Genomic DNA, 22,305 nt, shown 5'->3' with positions numbered 1-22,305 from the left:
AAAATCATACAATGTGATTTTCTGGATTTTTGTTTTAGATTCCGTCTCTCACAGTTGAAGTGTACCTATGATAAAAATTACAGACCTCTGCATGCTTTGTAAGTAGGAAAACCTGCAAAATCGGCAGTGTATCAAATACTTGTTCTCCCCACTGTATATACAGGGGGTACCGATACCGAGTCAATGTGCGGGGGTACAGGTTAGTCGAGGTAATTTGTACATGTAGGTAGGGGTAAAGTGACTATGCATAGATAAAACAGCGAGTAGCAGCAGTGTAAAAACAAAGGGGGGGGGGGGGGGTCAATGTTAACAGTCTGGGTAGCCATTTTGATTAATTGTTCAGCAGATGTATTTGATTTGCAATGTGGTTATTACAGTTTGTCAGAGTAGAATGCAGCTATGTCCACTCAGGAACAACTGATGTGAGACCATAATGTAGCTACTTCTATTAAAAACTACAACTTGTGATGAATTCACCTTCACCAAAAGCTCTGCTTTTATTTATTTACTACTTTTATTTATTTACATCCTAAAATACTATTTCAGGGAGCTGACTGTGTGGTGTCTTCATTTATATCTAACTCAAAAGGTTACAAGGAAAATGATACATTCAAGAACATATTCACATTTGTAAACAAATAATTCAACAAGAGACAATACAATCAATGAAAGTTACATAATGGCTATCATCTATCCCTCATTTTCTGTTGCATTTATTCTGTCATAAGGAGGAAGGAATCTTGCAATGATTTCCTGTTTCTCTTTGTGGAAGACGTCCACGGCTTGGTTCACAACCTGCTCCACCTCAATGCTCTCTCCCTGGGTTAGGGGAAGGCTGTGGAGAACTTGTTTCCGCAGGTCCTGGAGAAATCTGGTTTTGGATTCATTGAACTCGGCTGCCAGAGACCTCATCCTCTCTGGGGGAAGTTTATGTTCTGAACATCGAGGAAGAAGAGTAGAGATATATTGGTGATCATATAAAAAAGTAGGGAGGCAGTGAGTCAAGAAACGTACTACTTAGAAGCCTACAATATAAACATGATCATTCATTTTCTCTGTGAAACATAAAACATGCCTTGCCTCTATGAACTCTTGATTATGTTAAAAGGTAAGACTCAGCAAGATGACGTTGCAACAAGATTTTGAGATGAGCGCGATGCAAGACTTTGCTCTCGTGCTCTCACACAGTCACAGAGTATCTGGCATGTGCACGAGTTGCTTTTTCACGCTGCTCCAACGTGGTTGGTACGGGACCAAAACAGAGGAGACGTTTAGCCTCGCGCTTCAACGCTCTTAGTTGTTGCGGAAATGGAGTGGATATTGTGTTTACTTGGTGCATGCAACGTCATCTCGCTGAGTCTACCTTTAAGGGAGCGTACACACCAGACCTAATGTCCGTCTACTGTTCATCTGCCCTTTGTTCGCCGTTCGTTCGCCACGGTGTGTTTTAGGGACCAACTGCCGGTGGGCGTCTTGACTGCCGACATTTCCGCTTGCAATCGGTTTGTAAATTACGGCTGGTGCTGTTCAGAGTTGCTAAGTACTCTCGGCCGGCAAACGCTATCAGTGTGTGTGCCTTAAGGATCATAGTAAGGATGAATACTGACCTCTGGCCCCCCGCATGGCCTGTGAGACCAGGCGTCTGCAGGCCTGGTCAGCCTGGTGGATCACACTGGACACACAGCTCTGACGGTCAGCCTCCTACAGAACATAGGATACACCACAGCTCTGACGGTCAGCCTCCTACAGAACATAGGATACAGCACAGCTCTGACGGTCAACCTCCTACAGAACATAGGATACAGCACAGCTCTGACGGTCAACCTCCCACAGAACATAGGATACACCACAGCTCTGACGGTCAACCTCCCACAGAACATAGGATACACCACAGCTCTGACGGTCAACCTCCCACAGAACATAGGATACACCACAGCTCTGACGGTCAACCTCCTACAGAACATAGGATACACCACAGCTCTGACGGTCAGCCTCCCACAGAACATAGGATACACCACAGCTCTGACGGTCAACCTCCCACAGAACATAGGATACACCACAGCTCTGACGGTCAACCTCCTACAGAACATAGGATACAGCTCTGACGGTCAACCTCCTACAGAACATAGGATACACCACAGCTCGATGGTCAGCCTCCCACAGAACATAGGATACACCACAGCTCTGACGGTCAACCTCCCACAGAACATAGGATACAGCAGAGGTCACGTTAACATGGTCAAAATTGCTCATCACCATAATGTAAGTTGCTTTGCCTCCTGAAGAATACAGGAGGGTTTCACAGAGATGTCCTGTGGAAGTGGCAGTGGGTTCCACGAACTAACAGAACATACCTTTCGCTCAGTGTTGTCCTGGACTGGACTCAATGGGTTCTCCAACGCCGTAGAGATCACCTTCACCAACCTTTGGCTGAAGGAGACAGTGAAACATAAGACTAATTTACATAAATAGTAACACAGGATTATATGTTAACATCAGATTTCCTGTCTGACTGCTTGTGTAAGGGGACTCTTTCCTGGACTCACTCACATGTATTCTATGGTGAAGTGGTCTTTGCTGTCCAGAGTGACACTGTTCTGCTCCCATGGGTTTCTCCGAGGGTTCGGAGGCTCCATGCGCTTGGCCATCTCTACTATAACGGCACTGGGTAAGGGCTGGGGCCTCAGCTGGTTTCTCCTGACGCAGGCCTCCACAGGACACTGAACGTACACCTGACAGAATCCCACAGAGTCTGTTTCAAAGACAAAATATATCAAGGTAGACAAACAATATCTACGATGACCAACTCATTAAAATGACCACATAACGTAATTCCACTGTAACGGAATTACGCTGAGACTCTGACCTTTCACTTTAAGACGTATGCCAAACAAAAACCATTCATTTCAAAGTTTAACAAACCATACATACAATTCTATGCACGCTGACTACTGGTTTGAACAATTGACACAGTAAATAATTAAAAACATTTACTGGAAAAATAGATTTGTCAAGTAACCAGGTTCTTGGCAATACTTTATTCGGTGAAAAAAAGTATCTTAGAAATGTCCGTTTCCAGTTGCAGGTGGTTCTACATTTACAGTTGGCATGTTAAGTCATTTAGCAGATGCTCTTATCCAGAGCCACTTACAGTTAGTGCATTCACCTTAAGATAGCTAGGTGGGACATGTTTTGTATCGAGTGAGATATGCACCTTGCAACTGTGTAGATCTTTTGTTTTGGTCGCACCGTGTGACGCGCTGTCATCTACTTCTACAAGCGGCCACGTCTAGTTCCTGTAAAGATGCTGGGAAAGGCTAGATGTGCTGTCATCTACTTCTACAAGCGGCCACGTCTAGTTCCTGTAAAGATGCTGGGAAAGGCTAGATGTGCTGTCATCTACTTCTACAAGCGGCCACGTCTAGTTCCTGTAAAGATGCTGGGAAAGGCTAGATGTGCGGCAGCCTCCTCACTCGGTAACAAAACAAGGATTTAAACATCTTTGAGTTTTCGTGTAGAACCACCTGCAACTGGAAACTGACATTTCTAAGATATTTTTTTTTTTTACCGAATCAAGAACGAAGAAAGTATTGCCAAGAACAGTATGAAAAATGTATGCGCTCACTAACTGTAAGTCGCTCTGGATATGAGCGTCTGCTAAAATGACTAAAATGTAAAATGTAACAGGTTAGTTGACAAATCTATGCCGGCGGTTTGTATGGGGCTTTCTTGTAACGGCCAGTAATGGACTCCAAAAATCTTGGGTTTTATCGCATCGTACGCCAGATAATCTGAAGCTAGGAACTGCCCATAAAATGGCAGATTAATCAAAGTTTCTCTTATCGATTTAACATACGTTTCCTGGCCAGTTGGTACACCTCATATCTCATGCTTGGATAGTAGAAGTTGTCGTCCAGTAGAATGACGAGTGGTGGAGGAGGTGGTCTATCTAAAGGTGAAGGGTAAGCCTGAGAAGAGCCCACTGACGTCCCGTAGACCTGAGCGGCGTGAAGGAGACGACGCCAGGCGTCGCTGTCGATCTGGTAGGCGTTTGGGGTTAGCTGTCCCAGCTCTGTGGGACTCTGTAGGAACTGTTCGACACACCGTAGCACTGCTTGTCTGTGCAACTTCCATTTAGTTTGCTGAAAGACATGGGCAGGCACAGTGACATGAGGAATACATTCGGACAAAAATATGTCGGCTATTTCAAATAGCATTTACATTTACATTTAAGTCATTTAGCAGACGCTCTTATCCAGAGCGACTTACTGGAGCAATTAGGGTTAAGTGCCTTGCTCAAGGGCACATCGACAGATTTTTCACCTAGTCGGCTCGGGGATTAGAACCAGAGACCTTTCGGTTACTGGCACAACGCTCTTAACCACTAATTAACTTCCTTTTGATTCCCCAGGTAAAATTTTTGTCTAATTGCAGTAGTTTACAGGCGGTGTAATGCAGATTTGATTGAATTTCAGCACAAAACATTCCAGGTGGGTAGTTTGAGCATTTACAGCTGTCGGTAGCCTACATTGATATAACAGGACTCAGACGCGTCATTACCGTCTGCGGGCGCGTCATATCCTCTTCATCCTCGACTTCTTTCACATTGAAAGCGTCATCGGGAATCAAGTCATCATAAGAAATGACAGCGGACCTCCACCCTCGTTCTACAGTGTGAGAGTTGACCGCCCGTGCAAGCGTCGACTTTCCTGCTGCAGGCAAGCCGCAGAGAACACACAAGCATGTCCGTGCACATCGCAAATTAACAGCATCTTCATTTAGATCCATCTACGGAACGGTTGGTCACCTTTGCAACATAATTTCACTACAATTCGTTGAGGAAAGTCCTCTTCCTGCCTACAACAAGTCCACTTCTGGATCCAGTACTTCGATGGTGTTTCGGTAAACATAGTAGTTTATGGCCCAGTGCTGCCACCTATGGTGCTGGAGGTTCTACCAAACCAATGGCGTGTTCAGAATAATATCAAAGACAGTACAGTATGAGGATAGGCTGAACTGCTTCTCCAACACACTTGTAGGCGATGTCACGGCGACGTTGGCAACTAAACTCGTCATCGGGTCTAATGGGCCTCTCGCGTCAAACTGCGCATGTGCATGCCGTCTCAAAGGCACTCCTAACGACAAAGTTTTTCAAATCTAATGTTATTGGTCACATACACATATTTAACAGATATTATTGGTCACATACACTGCTCAAAAAAATTAAGGGAACACTAAAATAACACATCCTAGATCTGAATGAATGAAATAATCTTATTAAATACTTTTTTCTTTACATAGTTGAATGTGCTGACAACAAAATCACACAAAAATTATCAATGGAAATCAAATTTATCAACCCATGGAGGTCTGGATTTGGAGTCACACTCAAAATTAAAGTGGAAAACCACACTTCAGGTTGATCCAACTTTGATGTAATGTTAGGACGGCAGGTAGCTTAGTGGGTAAGAGCGTTGTGCCAGTAACCGAAAGGTAGCTGGTTCTAATCCCCGAGCCGACTAGGTGAAAAATCTGTTGACGTGCCCTTAAGCAAGGCACTTAACCCTAATTGCTCCTGTAAGTCGCTCTGGATAAGAGTGTCTGCTAAATGACTAAAATGTAATGTAAATGTCCTCAAAACAAGTCAAAATGAGGCTCAGTTGTGTGTGTGGCCTCCATGTGCCCGTATGACCTACCTACAACGCCTGGGCATGCTCCTGATGAGGTGGCGGATGGTCTCCTGAGGGATCTCCTCCCAGACCTGGACTAAAGCATCCGCCAACTCCTGGACAGTCTGTGGTGCAACGTGGCGTTGGTGGATGGAGCGAGACATGATGTCCCAGATGTGCTCAATTGGACTCAGGTCTGGGGAAAGGGCGGGCCAGTCCATAGCATCAATGCCTTCCTCTTGCAGGAACTGCTGACACACTCCAGCCACATGAGGTCTAGCATAGTCTTGCATTAGGAGGAACCCAGGGCCAACCGCACCAGCATATGGTCTCACAAGGGGTCTGAGGATCTCATCTCGGTACCTAATGGCAGTCTGGCGAGCACATGGAGGGCTGTGTGGCCCCCCAAAGAAATGCCACCCCACACCATGACTGACCCACCGCCAAACCGGTCATGCTGGAGGATGTTGCAGGCAGCAGAACGTTCTCCACGGCGTCTCCAGACTCTGTCACATGTGCTCAGTGTGAACCTGCTTTCATCTGTGAAGAGCACAGGGCTCCAGTGGCGAATTTGCCAATCTTGGTGTTCTCTGGCAAATGCCAAACGTCCTGCACGGTGTTGGGCTGTAAGCACAACCCCCACCTGTGGACGTCGGGCCCTCATACCACCCTCATGGAGTCTGTTTCTGACCGTTTGAGCAGACACATGCACATTTGTGGCCTGCTGGACTTCATTTTGCAGGGCTCTGGCAGTGCTCCTCCTGCTCCTCCTTGCACAAAGGCGGAGGTAGCGGTCCTGCTGCTGGGTTGTTGCCCTCCTACGGCCTCCTCCACGTCTCCTGATGTACTACTCCTGGTAGCACCTCCATGCTCTGGACACTACGCTGACAGACACAGCAAACCTTCTTGCCACAGCTCGCATTGATGTGCCATCCTGGATGAGCTGCACTACCTGAGCCACTTGTGGGGGTTGTAGACTCCGTCTCATGCTACCACTAGAGTGAAATCACCGCCAGCATTCAAAAGTGACCAAAACATCAGCCAGGAAGCATGGGAACTGAGAAGTGGTCTGTGGTCACCACCTGCAGAACCACTCCTTTATTGGGGGTGTCTTGCTAATTGCCTATAATTTCCACCTGTTGTCTATTCCATTTGCACAACAGCATGTGAAATGTATTGTCAATCAGTGTTGCTTCCTAAGTGGACAGTTTGATTTCACAGAAGTGTGATTGACTTGGAGTTACATTGTGTTGTTTAAGTGTTCCCTTTATTTTTTTGAGCAGTGTATTTAACAGATGTTATTGGTCACATATTTAGCAGATGTTATTGCGGGTGAAGCGAAATGCTTGTTCCTAGCTCCAACAGTGCAGTAGTATCTAACAATTCACAACAATACACACATCTAAAAGTAAAATCATGTAATTAAGAAATATATAAATATTAGGAAGAGCAATGTCAGAGTGGCATTGACTAAAATCCAGTACATACATATGAAATGAGTAAAACAGTATGTAAACATTATTAAAGTGTGTCTATGTATATAGGGCAGCAGCCTCTAAGGTGCAGGGTTGAGTAATCGGGTGGTAGCCGGCTAGTGACAGTGACTAAGTTCAGGGCAGGGTACTGGGTGGAGGCCGGCTAGTGGTGACTATTTAACAGTCTGATGTTATGTGATGAAAGAAATAAAAGCTGAAATAAATCATTCTCTCTACTATTATTCTGACATTTCACATTCTTAAAATAAAAGTGGTGATCCTAACTGACCTAAGACAGGGAATTTTTACTAGGATTAAATGTCAGGAATTGTGAAAAACCGAGTTTAATTGTATTTGGCTAAGGTATACGTAAACTTCCGACTTCAACTGTGTATATGTAGGTATGTATGTATATACAGTGAGGGAAAAAAGTATTTGATCCCCTGCTGATTTTGTATGTTTGCCCACTGACAAAGACATGATCAGTCTATAATTTTAATGGTAGGTTTATTTGAACAGTGAGAGACAGAATAACAACAAAATAATCTTGAAAAACGCATGTCAAAAATGTTATAAATTGATTTGCATTTTAATGAGGGAAATAAGTATTTGACCCCCTCTCAATCAGAAAGATTTCTGGCTCCCAGGTGTCTTTTATACAGGTAACGAGCTGAGATTAGGAGCACACTCTTGAAGGGAGTGCTCCTAATCTCAGTTTGTTACCTGTATAAAAGACACCTGTCCACAGAAGCAATCAATCAATCAGATTCCAAACTCTCCACCATGGCCAAGACCAAAGAGCTCTCCAAGGATGTCAGGGACAAGATTGTAGACCTACACAAGGCTGGAATGGGCTACAAGACCATCGCCAAGCAGCTTGGTGAGAAGGTGACAACAGTTGGTGCGATTAATCGCAAATGGAAGAAACACAAGAGAACTGTCAATCTCCCTCGGCCTGGGGCTCCATGCAAGATCTCACCTCGTGGAGTTGCAATGATCATGAGAACGGTGAGGAATCAGCCCAGAACTATACAGGAGGATCTTGTCAATGATCTCAAGGCAGCTGGGACCATAGTCACCAAGAAAACAATTGGTAACACACTACGCCGTGAAGGACTGAAATCCTGCAGCGCCCGCAAGGTCCCCCTGCTCAAGAAAGCACATATACATGCCCGTCTGAAGTTTGCCAATGAACATCTGAATGATTCAGAGGAGAACTGGGTGAAAGTGTTGTGGTCAGATGAGACCAAAATCGAGCTCTTTGGCATCAACTCAACTCGCCGTGTTTGGAGGAGGAGGAATGCTGCCTATGACCCCAAGAACACCATCAACCACCGCCAAACATGGAGGTGGAAACATTATGCTTTTGGGGTGTTTTTCTGCTAAGTGGACAGGACAACTACACCGCATCAAAGGGACGATGGACGGCGCCATGTACCGTCAAATCTTGGGTGAGAACCTCCTTCCCTCAGCCAGGGCATTGAAAATGGGTTGTGGATGGGTATTCCAGCATGACAATGACCCAAAACACACGGCCAAGGCAACAAAGGAGTGGCTCAAGAAGAAGCACATTAAGGTCCTGGAGTGGCCTAGCCAGTCTCCAGACCTTAATCCCATAGAAAATCTGTGGAGGGAGCTGAAGGTTCGAGTTGCCAAACGTCAGCCTTGAAACCTTAATGACTTGGAGAAGATCTGCAAAGAGGAGTGGGACAAAATCCCTCCTGAGATGTGTGCAAACCTGGTGGCCAACTACAAGAAACGTCTGACCTCTGTGATTGCCAACAAGGGTTTTGCCACCAAGTACTAAGTCATGTTTTGCAGAGGGGTCAAATACTTATTTCCTTCATTAAAATGCAAATCAATTTATAATATTTTTGAGATGCGTTTTTCTGGATTTGTTTGTTGTTATTCTGTCCCTCACTGTTCAAATAAACCTACCAATAAAATTATAGACTGATCATGTCTTTGTCAGTGGGCAAACGTACAAAATCAGCAGGGGATCAAATACTTTTTTCCCTCACTGTATGTGTGTGTATACTAACTGACCTAAGACAGGGAATTTTTACTAGGATTAAATGTCAGGAATTGTGAAAAACTGAGTTTAAATGTATTTGGCTAAGGTGTATGTAAACTTCCGACTTCAACTATATATAGAAATCAAAGAAAATAATATTTAGCCATGTTATATTCTAGTCCAGTCACACCTCCTCATTCAAAGGGTTTCTTTATTTTTTCTATTTTCTACATTTTTATTTATTTTTTATTTTTTATTTTTATTTCACCTTTATTTAACCAGGTAAGCCAGTTGAGAACAGGTTCTCATTTACAACTGCGACCTGGCCAAGATAAAGCAAAGTAGTGCAATAAAAACAACACAGAGTTACATATGGGGTAAAAAACATAAAGTCAGAAATACAACAGAAAATATATATACAGTGTGTGCAAATGTAGCAAGTTATGGAGGTAAGGCAATAAATAGGCTATAGTGCAGAATAATTACAGTAGTATTAACACTGGAATGCTAGATGTGCAAGAGATTATGTGCAAATAGAGATACTGGGGTGCAAAAGAGCAAAATAAATAACAATATAGGGATGAGGTAGTTGGGTGGGCTAATTTCAGATGGGCTGTGTACAGGTGCAGTGATCGGTAAGGTGCTCTGACAACTGATGCTCAAAGTTATTGAGGGAGATAAGAGTCTCCAGCTTCAGAGATTTTTGCAATTCGTTCCAGTCATTGGCAGCAGAGAACTGGAAGGAATGGCGGCCAAAGGAGGTGTTGGCTTTGGGAATGACCAGTGAGATATACCTGCTGGAGCGCAGACTACGGGTGGGTGCTACTATGGTGACCAATGAGCTAAGATAAGGCGGGGATTTGCCTAGCAGTGATTTATAGATGGCCTGGAGCCAGTGGGTTTGACGACGAACATGTAGTGAGGACCAGCCAACAAGAGCGTACAGGTCACAGTGGTGGGTAGTGTATGGGGCTTTGGAGACAAAACGGATGGCACTGTGATAGACTACATCCAATTTGCTGAGTAGAGTGTTGGAGGCTATTTTGTAAATTACATCGCCGAAGTCAAGGATCGGTAGGATAGTCAGTTTTACGAGGGCATGTTTGGCAGCATGAGTGAAGGAGGCTTTATTGCGAAATAGGAAGCCGATTCTAGATTTAACTTTGGATTGGAGATTCTTTATGTGAGTCTGGAAGTTGAGTTTATAGTCTAACCAGACACCTAGGTATTTGTAGTTGTCCACATACTCTAGGTCAGACCCGTCGAGAGTGGTGATTCTAGTCGGGTGGGCGGGTGCCAGCAGCGTTCGATTGAAAAGCATGCATTTAGTTTTACTAGTGTTTAAGAGCAGTTGGAGGCTACTGAAGGATTGTTGTATGGCATTGAAGCTTGTTTGGAGGTTTGTTAACACAGTGTCCAATGAAGGGCCAGATGTATACAAAATGGTGTCGTCTGCGTAGAGGTGGATCTGAGAGTCACCAGCAGCAAGAGCGACATCATTGATATACACGGAGAAAAGTGTCGGCCCAAGAATTGAACCCTGTGGCACCCCCATAGAGACTGCCATAGGTCCAGACAACAGGCCCTCCGATTTGACACACTGAACTCTATCTGAGAATAATAGTCTATTGTAGAATAATAGTGAAGACATCAAAACTATGAAATAACATATATGGAATCATGTAGTAACCAAAGAAGTGTTATATAAAATATATTTTGATTTGTTTTTGACATTCTTCAAATAGCCACCCTTTGCCTTGATGACAGATTTGCACACTCTCAACCAGCTTCATGAGGTAGTCACCTGGAATGGATTTCAATTAACAGGTGTGTCTTGTTAAAAGTTAATTTGTGGAATTTCTTTCCTTCTTAATGTGCTTGAGCCAATCAGTTGTGTTGTGACAAAGTAGTATACAGAAGATAGCCCTATTTGGTAAAAGACCAAGTCCATATTATGGCAAGAACAGCTCAAATAAGCAAAGAGAAACGACAGTCCATCATTACTTTAAAGACATGAAGGTCAGTCAATCCGGAACATTGCAAGAACTTTGAAAGTTTTTTCAAGTGCAGTTGCAAAAACCATCAAGCACTATGATGAAACTGGTTCTCATGAGGACCGCCACAGGAATGGAAGACCCAGAGTTACCTCTACTGCAGAGGATAAGTTCATTAGTTACCAGCCTCAGAAATTGCAGCCCAAATAAATGCTTCAGAGCTCAAGTAACAGACACATCAACATCAACTGTTCAGAGGAAACTGTGTGAATCAGACCTTCATGGTCGAATTGCTGCAAAGAAACCACTACTAAAGGACACCAATAAGAAGAGACTTGCTTGGGCCAAGAAACACAAGCAATGGACATTAGACCGGTGGAAATCTGTCCTTTGGTCTGGAGTCCAAATTTGAGATTTTTGGTTCAAACCGCTGTGTCTTTGTGAGACGCAGCGTGGGTGAACGGATTATCTCTGCATGTGTATTTCCCACCGTAAAGCATGGAGGAGGTGGTGTTATGGTGTGGGGGTGCTTTGCTGGTGACACCGTCTGAGATTGTTGTAGAAATATTTTTTAACTCAAAAAGTAGTCAACTTAAAAATATTTCTCAAGAGACTGGAACTTGTGAATTTAGACTTGTATTATTTGCGTAACAAAGCCGAGCTTGCTCCATGGAACAACAACTGCTTGTCCTGAACCGGAGCTCTCCTTTTTATACAGACACATGCATAGCCACACTGATACAGCTGATAGTTCCTCCCTATGTGAATGAATAGCATCTTTCAGTATCACATGTTGGCTACTCACGAGGGCTACTTGCGCTTCTCTAAGTGGGGCCTCTGTATCTTATTAGTGGCATGACTCAAAAAATTATGTACATACGTACGTTAAAGAACAATCACACTCTGTATTGACTATATTCACTATCCAGGCATGCATCTGGAGTACAAAGTATCAATTATGTTCATTCTGTTTCATCATTATCATTTCATAACACATTATAAAACATATCCATTAATACTTAAACATGATTTAAACATGTCATCCATAACCCTTTCTCAACCACATACATTTAAACATTTATCATCCTCCTGCCCAACTACCTCATCCCTATATTGTTATTTATTTTGCTCATTTGTACCCCAGTATCTCTATTTGCACATCATCTCTTGCACATCTATCATTCCAGTGTTAATACTAATTGTAATTATTTTGCACTATAGCCTATTTATTGCCTTACCTCCATAACTTGCTACATTTGCACACACTGTATATATATGTATTTCTGTTGTATTTTTGACTTTGTTTGTTTTACCCCATATGTAACTCTGTGTTGTTGTTTTTATCGCACTGCTTTGCTTTGTCTTGGCCAGGTCGCAGTTGTAAATGAGAACTTGTTCTCAACTGGTTTACCTGGTTAAATAAAGGTGAAAAAAAAAATTAAAAAAAATAAATATGTGCATGTGGCCATGTGTCAGGTCATAAGGTCATAAGCACAAAGAAATGATAACAGTAGTTCCATTGTTACTCCAATCTCCACACAGCCACCACGAGGAGTTGTATCTCCGTCACATGTCATTGACATAACCAGACCAGCTGCAGGGAGTTTATGATAAACACATACATGTTTCTGCTCTGTATTAACCCTTCAACTGGTTCTCAATCCATAAACATTTTAAGGCATATAGGTGTTTAATTCTACAACATATGTACTTGAAAATCATCCATAAGATTAATTTAGAATTCATGGTAGACTTAACCAGCATGGCTACCACAGCATTCTGCAGCGATACGCCATCCCATCTGGTTTGGGCTCAGGGGGACTATTGTTTGTTTTTCAACAGGACAATGACCCAACACACCTCCAGGCTGTGTAAGAGCTATTTTACCAAGAAGGAGAGCGATGGAGTGCTGCATCAGATGACCTGGCCTCCACAATCCCCAGACCTCAACCAAATTGAGATGGTTTGGGATGAGTCGGACCACAGAGTGAAGGTAAAGCAGCCAACAAGTGCTCAGCATATGTGGGAACTCCTTCAAGACTGTTGGAAAAGCATTCCAGGTGAAGCTGGTTGAGAGAATGCCAAGAGTGTGCAAAGCTGTCATCAAGGCAAAGGGTGGCTACTTTGAAGAATCTCAAATATAAAATATATTTTGATTTGTTTAACACTGTGGTGTCCAAGTCAACGTTGCTAATTATGCTGTGATGATAAGAAGTCCGCTTACACCGTTCTTTGATTATAAAGATTTATTATATCAAAGTTCACAGTATTAATTTACAGATATCTGCAGTTATATCTGGAGAGAAACGGCCAATCTGTTGATCCAATATGTTGTCTCTCCCCCTCCCTTTGTTCAGAGCCTGGTATTTATATCCTATGTAACATAATATGGCGTGATTTTAATAAACCAATCCCCGGCTTTCACATATCTCCAAATGTCCTCTATTCCAAGAAACCTATGTAGCAATGTTTTTCCAAATGCTTCAGCAAAGCAGAGTAAAGTTCATCTATTACACCATTTGCAAACATCAGCAAAATCAATAGACCTTCAGACACTACAACACTTTTTTTTGGTTACTACATGATTCAATATGTGTTATTTCATAGTTTTGATGTCTTCACTATTATTCTACAATGTAGAAAATAGTAAAAAAAATAAAGAAAAACCCTGGAATGAGGAGGTGTGTCCAAACGTTTGACTGTAGGTGTGTCCAACTCCGCATTGTTGGAAAATAACCTGTAAGTAAGCATTTCACTGTTAGTCTACACCTGTTGTCTACAAAGCATGTGACCATTTTCTTTTGTTGACTTCTCAAATCCCGGCCTGGTCTGTCTCACGATGTTGCGACTGGGTTTAGAAACTCTGATAATATTCTACAGTATGAAAGATAGGCCTAATAATACAAAGGAAAATAAGGAGAGAAATCTTATAGTCAATATTTATTATGAGTAACATTTAAAGCAACACATTTAAATATAAACAAATATTGTAACGGCTCATAAAATTAATTTTGAGCCTTATTGAAACTTCATATCAACAATATGTATATTTTTATTACAAAATGTTACCTTCATTTCCATAGTACAATATAAAAAGGAATATCTTAAGTCCCTGTCACCAAATTATGTTCCTGCAATAAAATTATTTTAAAAAATTGAGATATCCACAAACGAACATACAATGTATGCAATTTACAATAAGGAATAAGGTTAAAGCCGTGTTATGTCCAAAGGGGTGTTTCTGTCAGGGTATTTGGGAGGGAGGGATGGGTTTGGGAACCCCTGGTCCTTGCTGGGGGAGAGGTGGCTGGGTGGCAGGAGGTTTGTTCCGATAGTTTTCTCCAAACCTAAAAGTGACACATTAAAACAAAATCAACATAAAAAAACAAATACAACTAAGGCATATGCAATGACACTTTTTTCCCCCCAAATGAAAGTCAAAATATGCTATGATAAAGCATTAATACCTGGGACCTGAGGTAGCTGATGGCGGATGTGCAGGCATTGGCTGGAAACAGATATGAAGAGCGCAGAATTACTACAACATATAAATGATGAATAAAATCAGGTCCTAGATCTGTTTGTGTCGTATCGTCCACTCCCATTGGTCGTCGCCAGACATGGCCAGGCTATCGCCCACTCCCATTGGTCGTCGCCAGACTTGGCCAGGCTATCGCCCACTCCCATTGGTCGTCGTCAGACATGGCCAGGCTATCGCCCACTCCCATTGGTCATCACCAGACATGGCCAGGCTAGCGAAAGAAAAGGTCTAACCAGACATGTTTAAGGCTTTGGGTTTAATCCCCTGCAAAGGATGACTTCCCTGCACATTTTTACCACGATGGCAGTTGATGGAAAAACCTGCTCAGCTCTGTATTCTGTTCCACTTAACAAAGACATAGTGTGGTCTGAAATGATTGACCCCCTTGATAAAGATGAGCAAAAATGACTATAAAATAAATCATTTAAAATATTGAGCTATATATTCCCATTTACATTTACATTACATTTGACATTTTAGTCATTTAGCAGACGCTCTTATCCAGAGCGACTTACAGTTAGTGAGTGCATACATTATTTATTTTATTGTTATAAAAATAAAAATAAATCATACTAGCCCCCTGTGGGAAACGAACCCACAACCCTGGCGTTGCAAACGCCATGCTCTACCAACTGAGCTACATCCCTGCCGGCCATTCCCTCCCCTACCCTGGACGAATTGTGCGCCGCCCCATGGGTCTCCCGGTCGCGGCCGGCTACGACAGAGCCTGGATTCGAACCAGGATCTCTAGTGGCACAGCTAGCACTGCGATGCAGCGCCTTAGACCACTGCGCCACTCGGGAGACATAGCCCACTCCCATGGTGGTGCCAAAGAGCTCTATTTTCATGTCATCTGACCAAAGCGCCAGTTCCAATTCAAGTGCCAACGCCGTGACATCAAAATAGAGCTATTTGGCCACGAACGCCAGTGGTGGGTTTGGCGTTTTGAAATGAGAATGCATGAGCAGGAAATAACCCCATACCTACTGTAAAATATGGCGGTGGAGCTTTGATGTTTTGGGGCTGTTTTGCTTCCACTGGTCCTGGAGCCTTTGTTAAGGTCAACGGCATCATGAACTTTACCCAGTACCAGGACATTTTAGCCCAAAACCTGGTTGCCTCTGTGAGGAGGCTGAAACTTGGCCGCAAGTGGATCTTCCAGCAAGACTATAACCCCAAGCACACATCAAAATCCACAAATAAATTGTTATTCGGCTACATAATCAACATTTTGCAATGGCCATCTCAGTCTCCGGACTGAAAACCTGTGGTTTGAATTGATGAGGGTAGTCCCTCTGTAGCTCAATTGGTAGAGCATGGCGCTTGTAACGCCAGGGTAGTGGGTTCGATCCCCGGGACCACCCATACGTAAAAATGTATGCACACATGGCTGTAAGTAGCTTTGGATAAAAGCGTCTGCTAAATGGCATATTATTATTATTATTATTATAGTCCATAAGCGCAGACAAAGGATATCAAGGATCTGGAAGTGTTCTGTATGGAGGAATGGTCTAAGATCCCTCCCAATGTGTTCTCCAACTCATTAAACATTTTAGAAAAAGGCTCAGTTCTGTTATCCTTGCAAGGTCAGGTATTGAAAACAGGGGTGTCAATTTTGACCTTTAACGTTTTGAGAATTATGTATTAAATAATCATTTCAATTTTTTTTATAGCTCAGTATTTTAATGATTTATTTCAGTCATTTTTGCTCATCTTTATCAAGGGTGTCAATATCAGATCCCACTGTACATGCAGTGGAACTGTTTACCTGACGGGGTGGGGCCTGTGTTGCTGGGAAAACTGTTTACCTGACGGGGTGGGGCCTGTGTTGCTGGGGCCTGTGGAGTTGCTCGTCTTGGGACATGGCCATTCGCTGTGTTCTTTGACCTGCGGACATTAGACATCATCATGTGAAAAGCAACAGCTGTGACCGGGAGAAAGTTACCCAGTTTTACATAATACATGCTTTTAATCTCATACAATTTCTATGTCACACAACCTGTTGAACGAATCAAAGAAATGCCACAAACTAGGTTTGTACGGTTTTGTGATGAGATGTACCCAGTTTGTCACTTTTTTTTGTTGGTTTACTCATAAGCTTGGCGTCTATAGCTAGGCTAAGCGTCTATAGCTAGGCTAGGCGTCTATAGCTAGGCTAGGTCGTCTATAGCGAGGCAAGGCGTCTATAGCTAGGCTAGGCGTCTATAGCGAGGCAAGGCGTCTATAGCGAGGCAAGGAGTCTATAGCTAGGCTAGGCGTCTATAGCGAGGCAAGGCGTCTATAGCGAGGCAAGGAGTCTATAGCTAGGCTAGGCGTCTATAGCTAGGCAAGGAGTCTATAGCTAGGCTAGGCGTCTATAGCTAGGCTAGGCGTCTATAGCGAGGCTAGGCGTCTATAGCGAGGCAAGGCGTCTATAGCGAGGCAAGGAGTCTATAGCTAGGCTAGGCGTCTATAGCGAGGCAAGGCGTCTATAGCGAGGCAAGGAGTCTATAGCTAGGCTAGGCGTCTATAGCTAGGCAAGGAGTCTATAGCTAGGCTAGGCGTCTATAGCTAGGCTAGGCGTCTATAGCTAGGCTAGGCGTCTATAGCTAGGCATCTATAGCGAGGCTAGGCGTCTATAGCTAGGCATCTATAGCGAGGCTAGGCGTCTATAGCTAGGCTAGGAGTCTATAGCTAGGCTAGGCGTCTATAGCTAGGCTAGGCGTCTATAGCTAGGCATCTATAGCGAGGCTAGGCGTCTATAGCGAGGCAAGGCGTCTATAGCGAGGCTAGGCGTCTATAGCTAGGCTAGGCGTCTATAGCGAGGCTAGGCGTCTATAGCGAGGCTAGGCGTCTATAGCGAGGCTAGGCGTCTATAGCTAGGCTAGGCGTCTATAGCGAGGCTAGGCGTCTATAGCGAGGATAGGCGTCTATAGCGAGGCTAGGCGTCTATAGCGAGGCTAGGCGTCTATAGCTAGGCTAGGCGTCTATAGCTAGGCTAGGCGTCTATAGCTAGGCTAGGAGTCTATAGCTAGGCTAGGCGTCTATAGCTAGGCTAGGCGTCTATAGCTAGGCGTCTATAGCTAGGCTAGGCGTCTATAGCGAGGCTAGGAGTCTATAGCTAGGCTAGGCGTCTATAGCTAGGCAAGGAGTCTATAGCTAGGCTAGGCGTCTATAGCTAGGCTAGGCGTCTATAGCTAGGCTAGGCGTCTATAGCTAGGCTAGGCGTCTATAGCGAGGCTAGGCGTCTATAGCTAGGCTAGGCGTCTATAGCGAGGCAAGGCGTCTATAGCGTGGCTAGGAGTCTATAGCTAGGCAAGGCGTCTATAGCTAGGCTAGGCGTCTATAGCGAGGCTAGGCGTCTATAGCTAGGCTAGGCGTCTATAGCGAGGCAAGGCGTCTATAGCGAGGCAAGGCGTCTATAGCGAGGCTTGGCGTCTATAGCGAGGCTAGGCGTCTATAGCTAGGCTAGGCGTCTATAGCTAGGCTAGGCGTCTATAGCGAGGCTTGGCGTCTATAGCGAGGCTAGGCGTCTATAGCTAGGCTAGGCGTCTATAGCGAGGCTAGGAGTCTATAGCTAGGCTAGGCGTCTATAGCGAGGCAAGGCGTCTATAGCGAGGCAAGGCGTCTATAGCGAGGCTAGGCGTCTATAGCTAGGCTAGGCGTCTATAGCTAGGCTAGGCGTCTATAGCGAGGCTAGGCGTCTATAGCGAGGCAAGGCGTCTATAGCTAGGCTAGGCGTCTATAGCTAGGCTTGGCGTCTATAGCTAGGCTAGGCGTCTATAGCTAGGCTAGGTGTCTATAGCTAGGCTAGGCGTCTATAGCTAGGCTAGGCGTCTATAGCTAGGCTAGGCGTCTATAGCGAGGCTAGGCGTCTATAGCTAGGCTAGGCGTCTATAGCGAGGCAAGGCGTCTATAGCTAGGCGTCTATAGCTAGGCTAGGCGTCTATAGCTAGGCTAGGCGTCTATAGCTAGGCTAGGCGTCTATAGCGAGGCTAGGCGTCTATAGCTAGGCTAGGCGTCTATAGCTAGGCTAGGCGTCTATAGCGAGGCTAGGAGTCTATAGCGAGGCAAGGAGTCTATAGCGTGGCTAGGCGTCTATAGCGAGGCAAGGCGTCTATAGCTAGGCTAGGCGTCTATAGCTAGGCTAGGCGTCTATAGCTAGGTATCTATAGCTAGGCTAGGCGTCTATAGCGAGGCAAGGCGTCTATAGCGAGGCTAGGCGTCTATAGCTAGGCTAGGTGTCTATAGCGAGGCTAGGCGTCTATAGCTAGGCTAGGCGTCTATAGCGAGGCAAGGCGTATATAGCTAGGCTAGGCGTCTATAGCGAGGCTAGGCGTCTATAGCGAGGCAAGGCGTCTATAGCGAGGCAAGGCGTCTATAGCGAGGCAAGGCGTGTATAGCGAGGCTAGGCGTCTATAGCTAGGCTAGGCGTCTATAGCTAGGCTAGGCGTCTATAGCGAGGCAAGGCGTCTATAGCGAGGCAAGGCGTCTATAGCTAGGCTAGGCGTCTATAGCTAGGCTAGGCGTCTATAGCGAGGCAAGGCGTCTATAGCGAGGCTAGGCGTCTATAGCTAGGCTAGGCGTCTATAGCGAGGCAAGGCGTCTATAGCTAGGCTAGGCGTCTATAGCTAGGCTAGGCGTCTATAGCTAGGCTAGGCGTCTATAGCTAGGCTAGGCGTCTATAGCGAGGCTAGGCGTCTATAGCTAGGCTAGGCGTCTATAGCTAGGCTAGGCGTCTATAGCGAGGCTAGGAGTCTATAGCTAGGCTAGGCGTCTATAGCTAGGCTAGGCGTCTATAGCGAGGCTAGGCGTCTATAGCGAGGCTAGGCGTCTATAGCGAGGCAAGGCGTCTATAGCGAGGCTAGGCGTCTATAGCGAGGCTAGGCGTCTATAGCGAGGCAAGGCGTCTATAGCTAGGCTAGGCGTCTATAGCTAGGCTAGGCGTCTATAGCTAGGCTAGGCGTCTATAGCGAGGATAGGCGTCTATAGCTAGGCTAGGCATCTATAGCGAGGCTAGGCGTCTATAGCTAGGCTAGGCGTCTATAGCGAGGCTAGGCGTCTATAGCGAGGCAAGGCGTCTATAGCGAGGCAAGGCGTCTATAGCTAGGCGTCTATAGCTAGGCTAGGCGTCTATAGCTAGGCTAGGCGTCTATAGCTAGGCTAGGCGTCTATAGCTAGGTGTCCATCCAATTAGCAATAGATTTTCATGCGAATACTCTAGAATCCGCATAAAGAAAATATGCACATTTTCCCACCAGTGGTGTGTTTCCACCAAACTGACTTGTTGCGGATAAAAAAAAGTGCGTGATGACGAAGTGCACACGAAATGTTCTTCTTTGCTTAAGTATTCGTGTACCGAATAACAATCTAAAGTTCAATATGTTTCCGTTTGCATTTTTAACTCGACCAATAGTTTTTTTTCACAACTGTTTGCGTTAAAATAGCAAATGTGCCCACTCTGGTCTTGGCACGCGAGCTCCAGCCAACCGCTCAACAGCTCTCAGATACAGTGGGTTAGTCTGAGCTCCAGCCAACCGCTCAACAGCTCTCAGATACAGAAGGTTAGTCTGAGCTCCAGCCAACCGCTCAACAGCTCTCAGATACAGTGGGTTAGTCTGAGCTCCAGCCAACCGCTCAACAGCTCTCAGATAGAGTAGGTTAGTCTGAGCTCCAGCCAACCGCTCAACAGCTCTCAGATACAGTGGGTTAGTCTGAGCTCCAGCCAACCGCTCAACAGCTCTCAGATAGAGTAGGTTAGTCTGAGCTCCAGCCAACCGCTCAACAGCTCTCAGATACAGAAGGTTAGTCTGAGCTCCAGCCAACCGCTCAACAGCTCTCAGATACAGTGGGTTAGTCTGAGCTCCAGCCAACCGCTCAACAGCTCTCAGATAGAGTAGGTTAGTCTGAGCTCCAGCCAACCGCTCAACAGCTCTCAGATACAGTGGGTTAGTCTGAGCTCCAGCCAACCGCTCAACAGCTCTCAGATAGAGTAGGTTAGTCTGAGCTCCAGCCAACCGCTCAACAGCTCTCAGATACAGAAGGTTAGTCTGAGCTCCAGCCAACCGCTCAACAGCTCTCAGATAGAGTAGGTTAGTCTGAGCTCCAGCCAACCGCTCAACAGCTCTCAGATACAGTGGGTTAGTCTGAGCTCCAGCCAACCGCTCAACAGCTCTCAGATACAGTGGGTTAGTCTGAGCTCCAGCCAACCGCTCAACAGCTCTCAGATACAGTGGGTTAGTCTGAGCTCCAGCCAACCGCTCAACAGCTCTCAGATACAGAAGGTTAGTCTGAGCTCCAGCCAACCGCTCAACAGCTCTCAGATACAGTGGGTTAGTCTACATGATGAGATTATTATGGGTAAGAGAGAGAGAGTATTTGTGTTTGTCAAACGGCAGTCGAGCATCGATCATCATGTCACCAGAATAAGACCTTAGATTTTTTTTGGCAGTCGAGCATCATGTCACCAGAATAAGACCCTCGATATTTATTGGAAAGGAGCATCAAGCTCATCACCGTGCACTTTCACCACCCTGTGAAGTTCATCATAACTTATTTAATCTGTAGCCTGATAAACTGAATGGTTTCCAGAGTCGCAGTGGGAGGACCACACACCATATCATCGCGTGACCCCAAGTTTACTTCGATATAATGGTTATTATTTCAATATTTGCACATAAAAAGGTGTTTCCGTCGCCATTTCTCGCATAAATAATATGATCAATCCAAAAGGATCCCACCATTGTCGAACAAACACATGATCTGCTAGCATTTATACCATGTCACCGCAACATCCTGTTTCCATCACAGCTGACTTTACTCACAAACTGTGGATGGAAACGTGGTTATAGACAAACATTGTTTATACACATGACTGGGTTTACCTCGAGCATGTTGAGCGCAGTCCTTTGAGGCATCGTTCCAGGGTATCCCTTCTAAACACATAGAGCAGCACCAACACCAGGAGCACCAGGATGGGAACCACCAGCAGAAAGAAGATCAGCAGGCCGTCCCTCAGGGAGTGATCTGGGAACAGCAGAGGGATAGTTATTAGTGAAGATCAGCAGGCCGTCCCTCAGGGAGTGATCTGGGAACAGCAGAGGGATAGTTATTAGTGAAGATCAGCAGGCCGTCCCTCAGGGAGTGATCTGGGAACAGCAGAGGGATAGTTATTAGTGAAGATCAGCAGGCCGTCCCCCAGGGAGTGATCTGGGAACAGCAGAGGGATAGTTATTAGTGAAGATCAGCAGGCCGTCCCTCAGGGAGTGATCTGGGAACAGCAGAGGGATAGTTATTAGTGAAGATCAGCAGGCCGTCCCTCAGGGAGTGATCTGGGAACAGCAGAGGGATAGTTATTAGTGAAGATCAGCAGGCCGTCCCCCAGGGAGTGATCTGGGAACAGCAGAGGGATAGTTATTAGTGAAGATCAGCAGGCCGTCCCTCAGGGAGTGATCTGGGAACAGCAGAGGGATAGTTATTAGTGAAGATCAGCAGGCCGTCCCTCAGGGAGTGATCTGGGAACAGCAGAGGGATAGTTATTTGTGAAGATCAGCAGGCCGTCCCCCAGGGAGTGATCTGGGAACAGCAGAGGGATAGTTATTAGTAAAGATCAGCAGGCCGTCCCTCAGGGAGT

At 45.1% G+C, this 22,305-nt stretch overlaps 2 protein-coding genes across 4 annotated transcripts in view; both read right to left on the bottom strand.

The window, feature by feature from the left end:
• Positions 1-329: 329 nt before the first annotated feature.
• Positions 330-4,896, bottom strand: LOC311120165 (L-seryl-tRNA(Sec) kinase-like). Of its 2 annotated transcripts, XM_084194782.1 has the most exons (6): positions 4,561-4,896; positions 3,857-4,142; positions 2,551-2,752; positions 2,355-2,430; positions 1,608-1,701; positions 330-935 (listed from the first exon to the last, which is right to left on the bottom strand). In XM_084194782.1, the coding sequence occupies exons 1-6, from the start codon at positions 4,786-4,788 to the stop codon at positions 691-693; spliced, it is 1,131 nt and encodes a 376-aa protein (XP_084050908.1). In that variant the 5' UTR covers positions 4,789-4,896; the 3' UTR covers positions 330-690. The 2 variants fall into 2 exon arrangements, with proteins under 2 accessions (XP_084050908.1, XP_084050909.1); XM_084194783.1 differs by lacking the exons at positions 330-935; positions 1,608-1,701 and adding an exon at positions 1,718-2,079 and having other exon boundaries at positions 4,561-4,885.
• Positions 4,897-14,073: 9,177 nt separating this feature from the next.
• Positions 14,074-22,305, bottom strand: part of LOC311120162 (disintegrin and metalloproteinase domain-containing protein 9-like) — a 40,366-nt gene continuing 32,134 nt past the window's right edge. The window contains exons 19-22 of one of the 2 annotated variants that reach the window (XM_084194778.1): positions 21,557-21,698; positions 16,462-16,580; positions 14,620-14,660; positions 14,074-14,499 (exon numbers count right to left, since the gene is read on the bottom strand). In XM_084194778.1, coding sequence (XP_084050904.1) covers positions 14,374-14,499; positions 14,620-14,660; positions 16,462-16,580; positions 21,557-21,698 — 428 coding nt within the window. In that variant the 3' untranslated portion in view covers positions 14,074-14,373. The remainder of the gene's footprint in view (positions 14,500-14,619; positions 14,661-16,461; positions 16,581-21,556; positions 21,699-22,305) is intronic. The other variant, XM_084194779.1, reaches the window with a different exon arrangement.

Source organism: Coregonus lavaretus (genome assembly GCF_964263955.1).
Source record: "Coregonus lavaretus genome assembly, contig: HAP1_SCAFFOLD_279, whole genome shotgun sequence".
NCBI lineage: Eukaryota > Metazoa > Chordata > Actinopteri > Salmoniformes > Salmonidae > Coregonus > Coregonus lavaretus.
Note: the sequence above shows the minus strand (reverse complement) of the source record. Positions and strands in the feature narration are given on the sequence as shown.

Coding starts and splice junctions, on each gene's coding strand:
- LOC311120165 (XM_084194782.1), bottom strand. CDS start 4,788: ATGGATCTAAATGAAGATGCTGTTAATTTGCGATGTGCACGGACATGC. Junction 2,431..2,550: donor CACTTCACCATAGAATACAT/GTGAGTGAGTCC, acceptor TGTCTCCTTCAG/CCAAAGGTTGGTGAAGGTGA. Junction 936..1,607: donor GGCCATGCGGGGGGCCAGAG/GTCAGTATTCAT, acceptor CTCGATGTTCAG/AACATAAACTTCCCCCAGAG.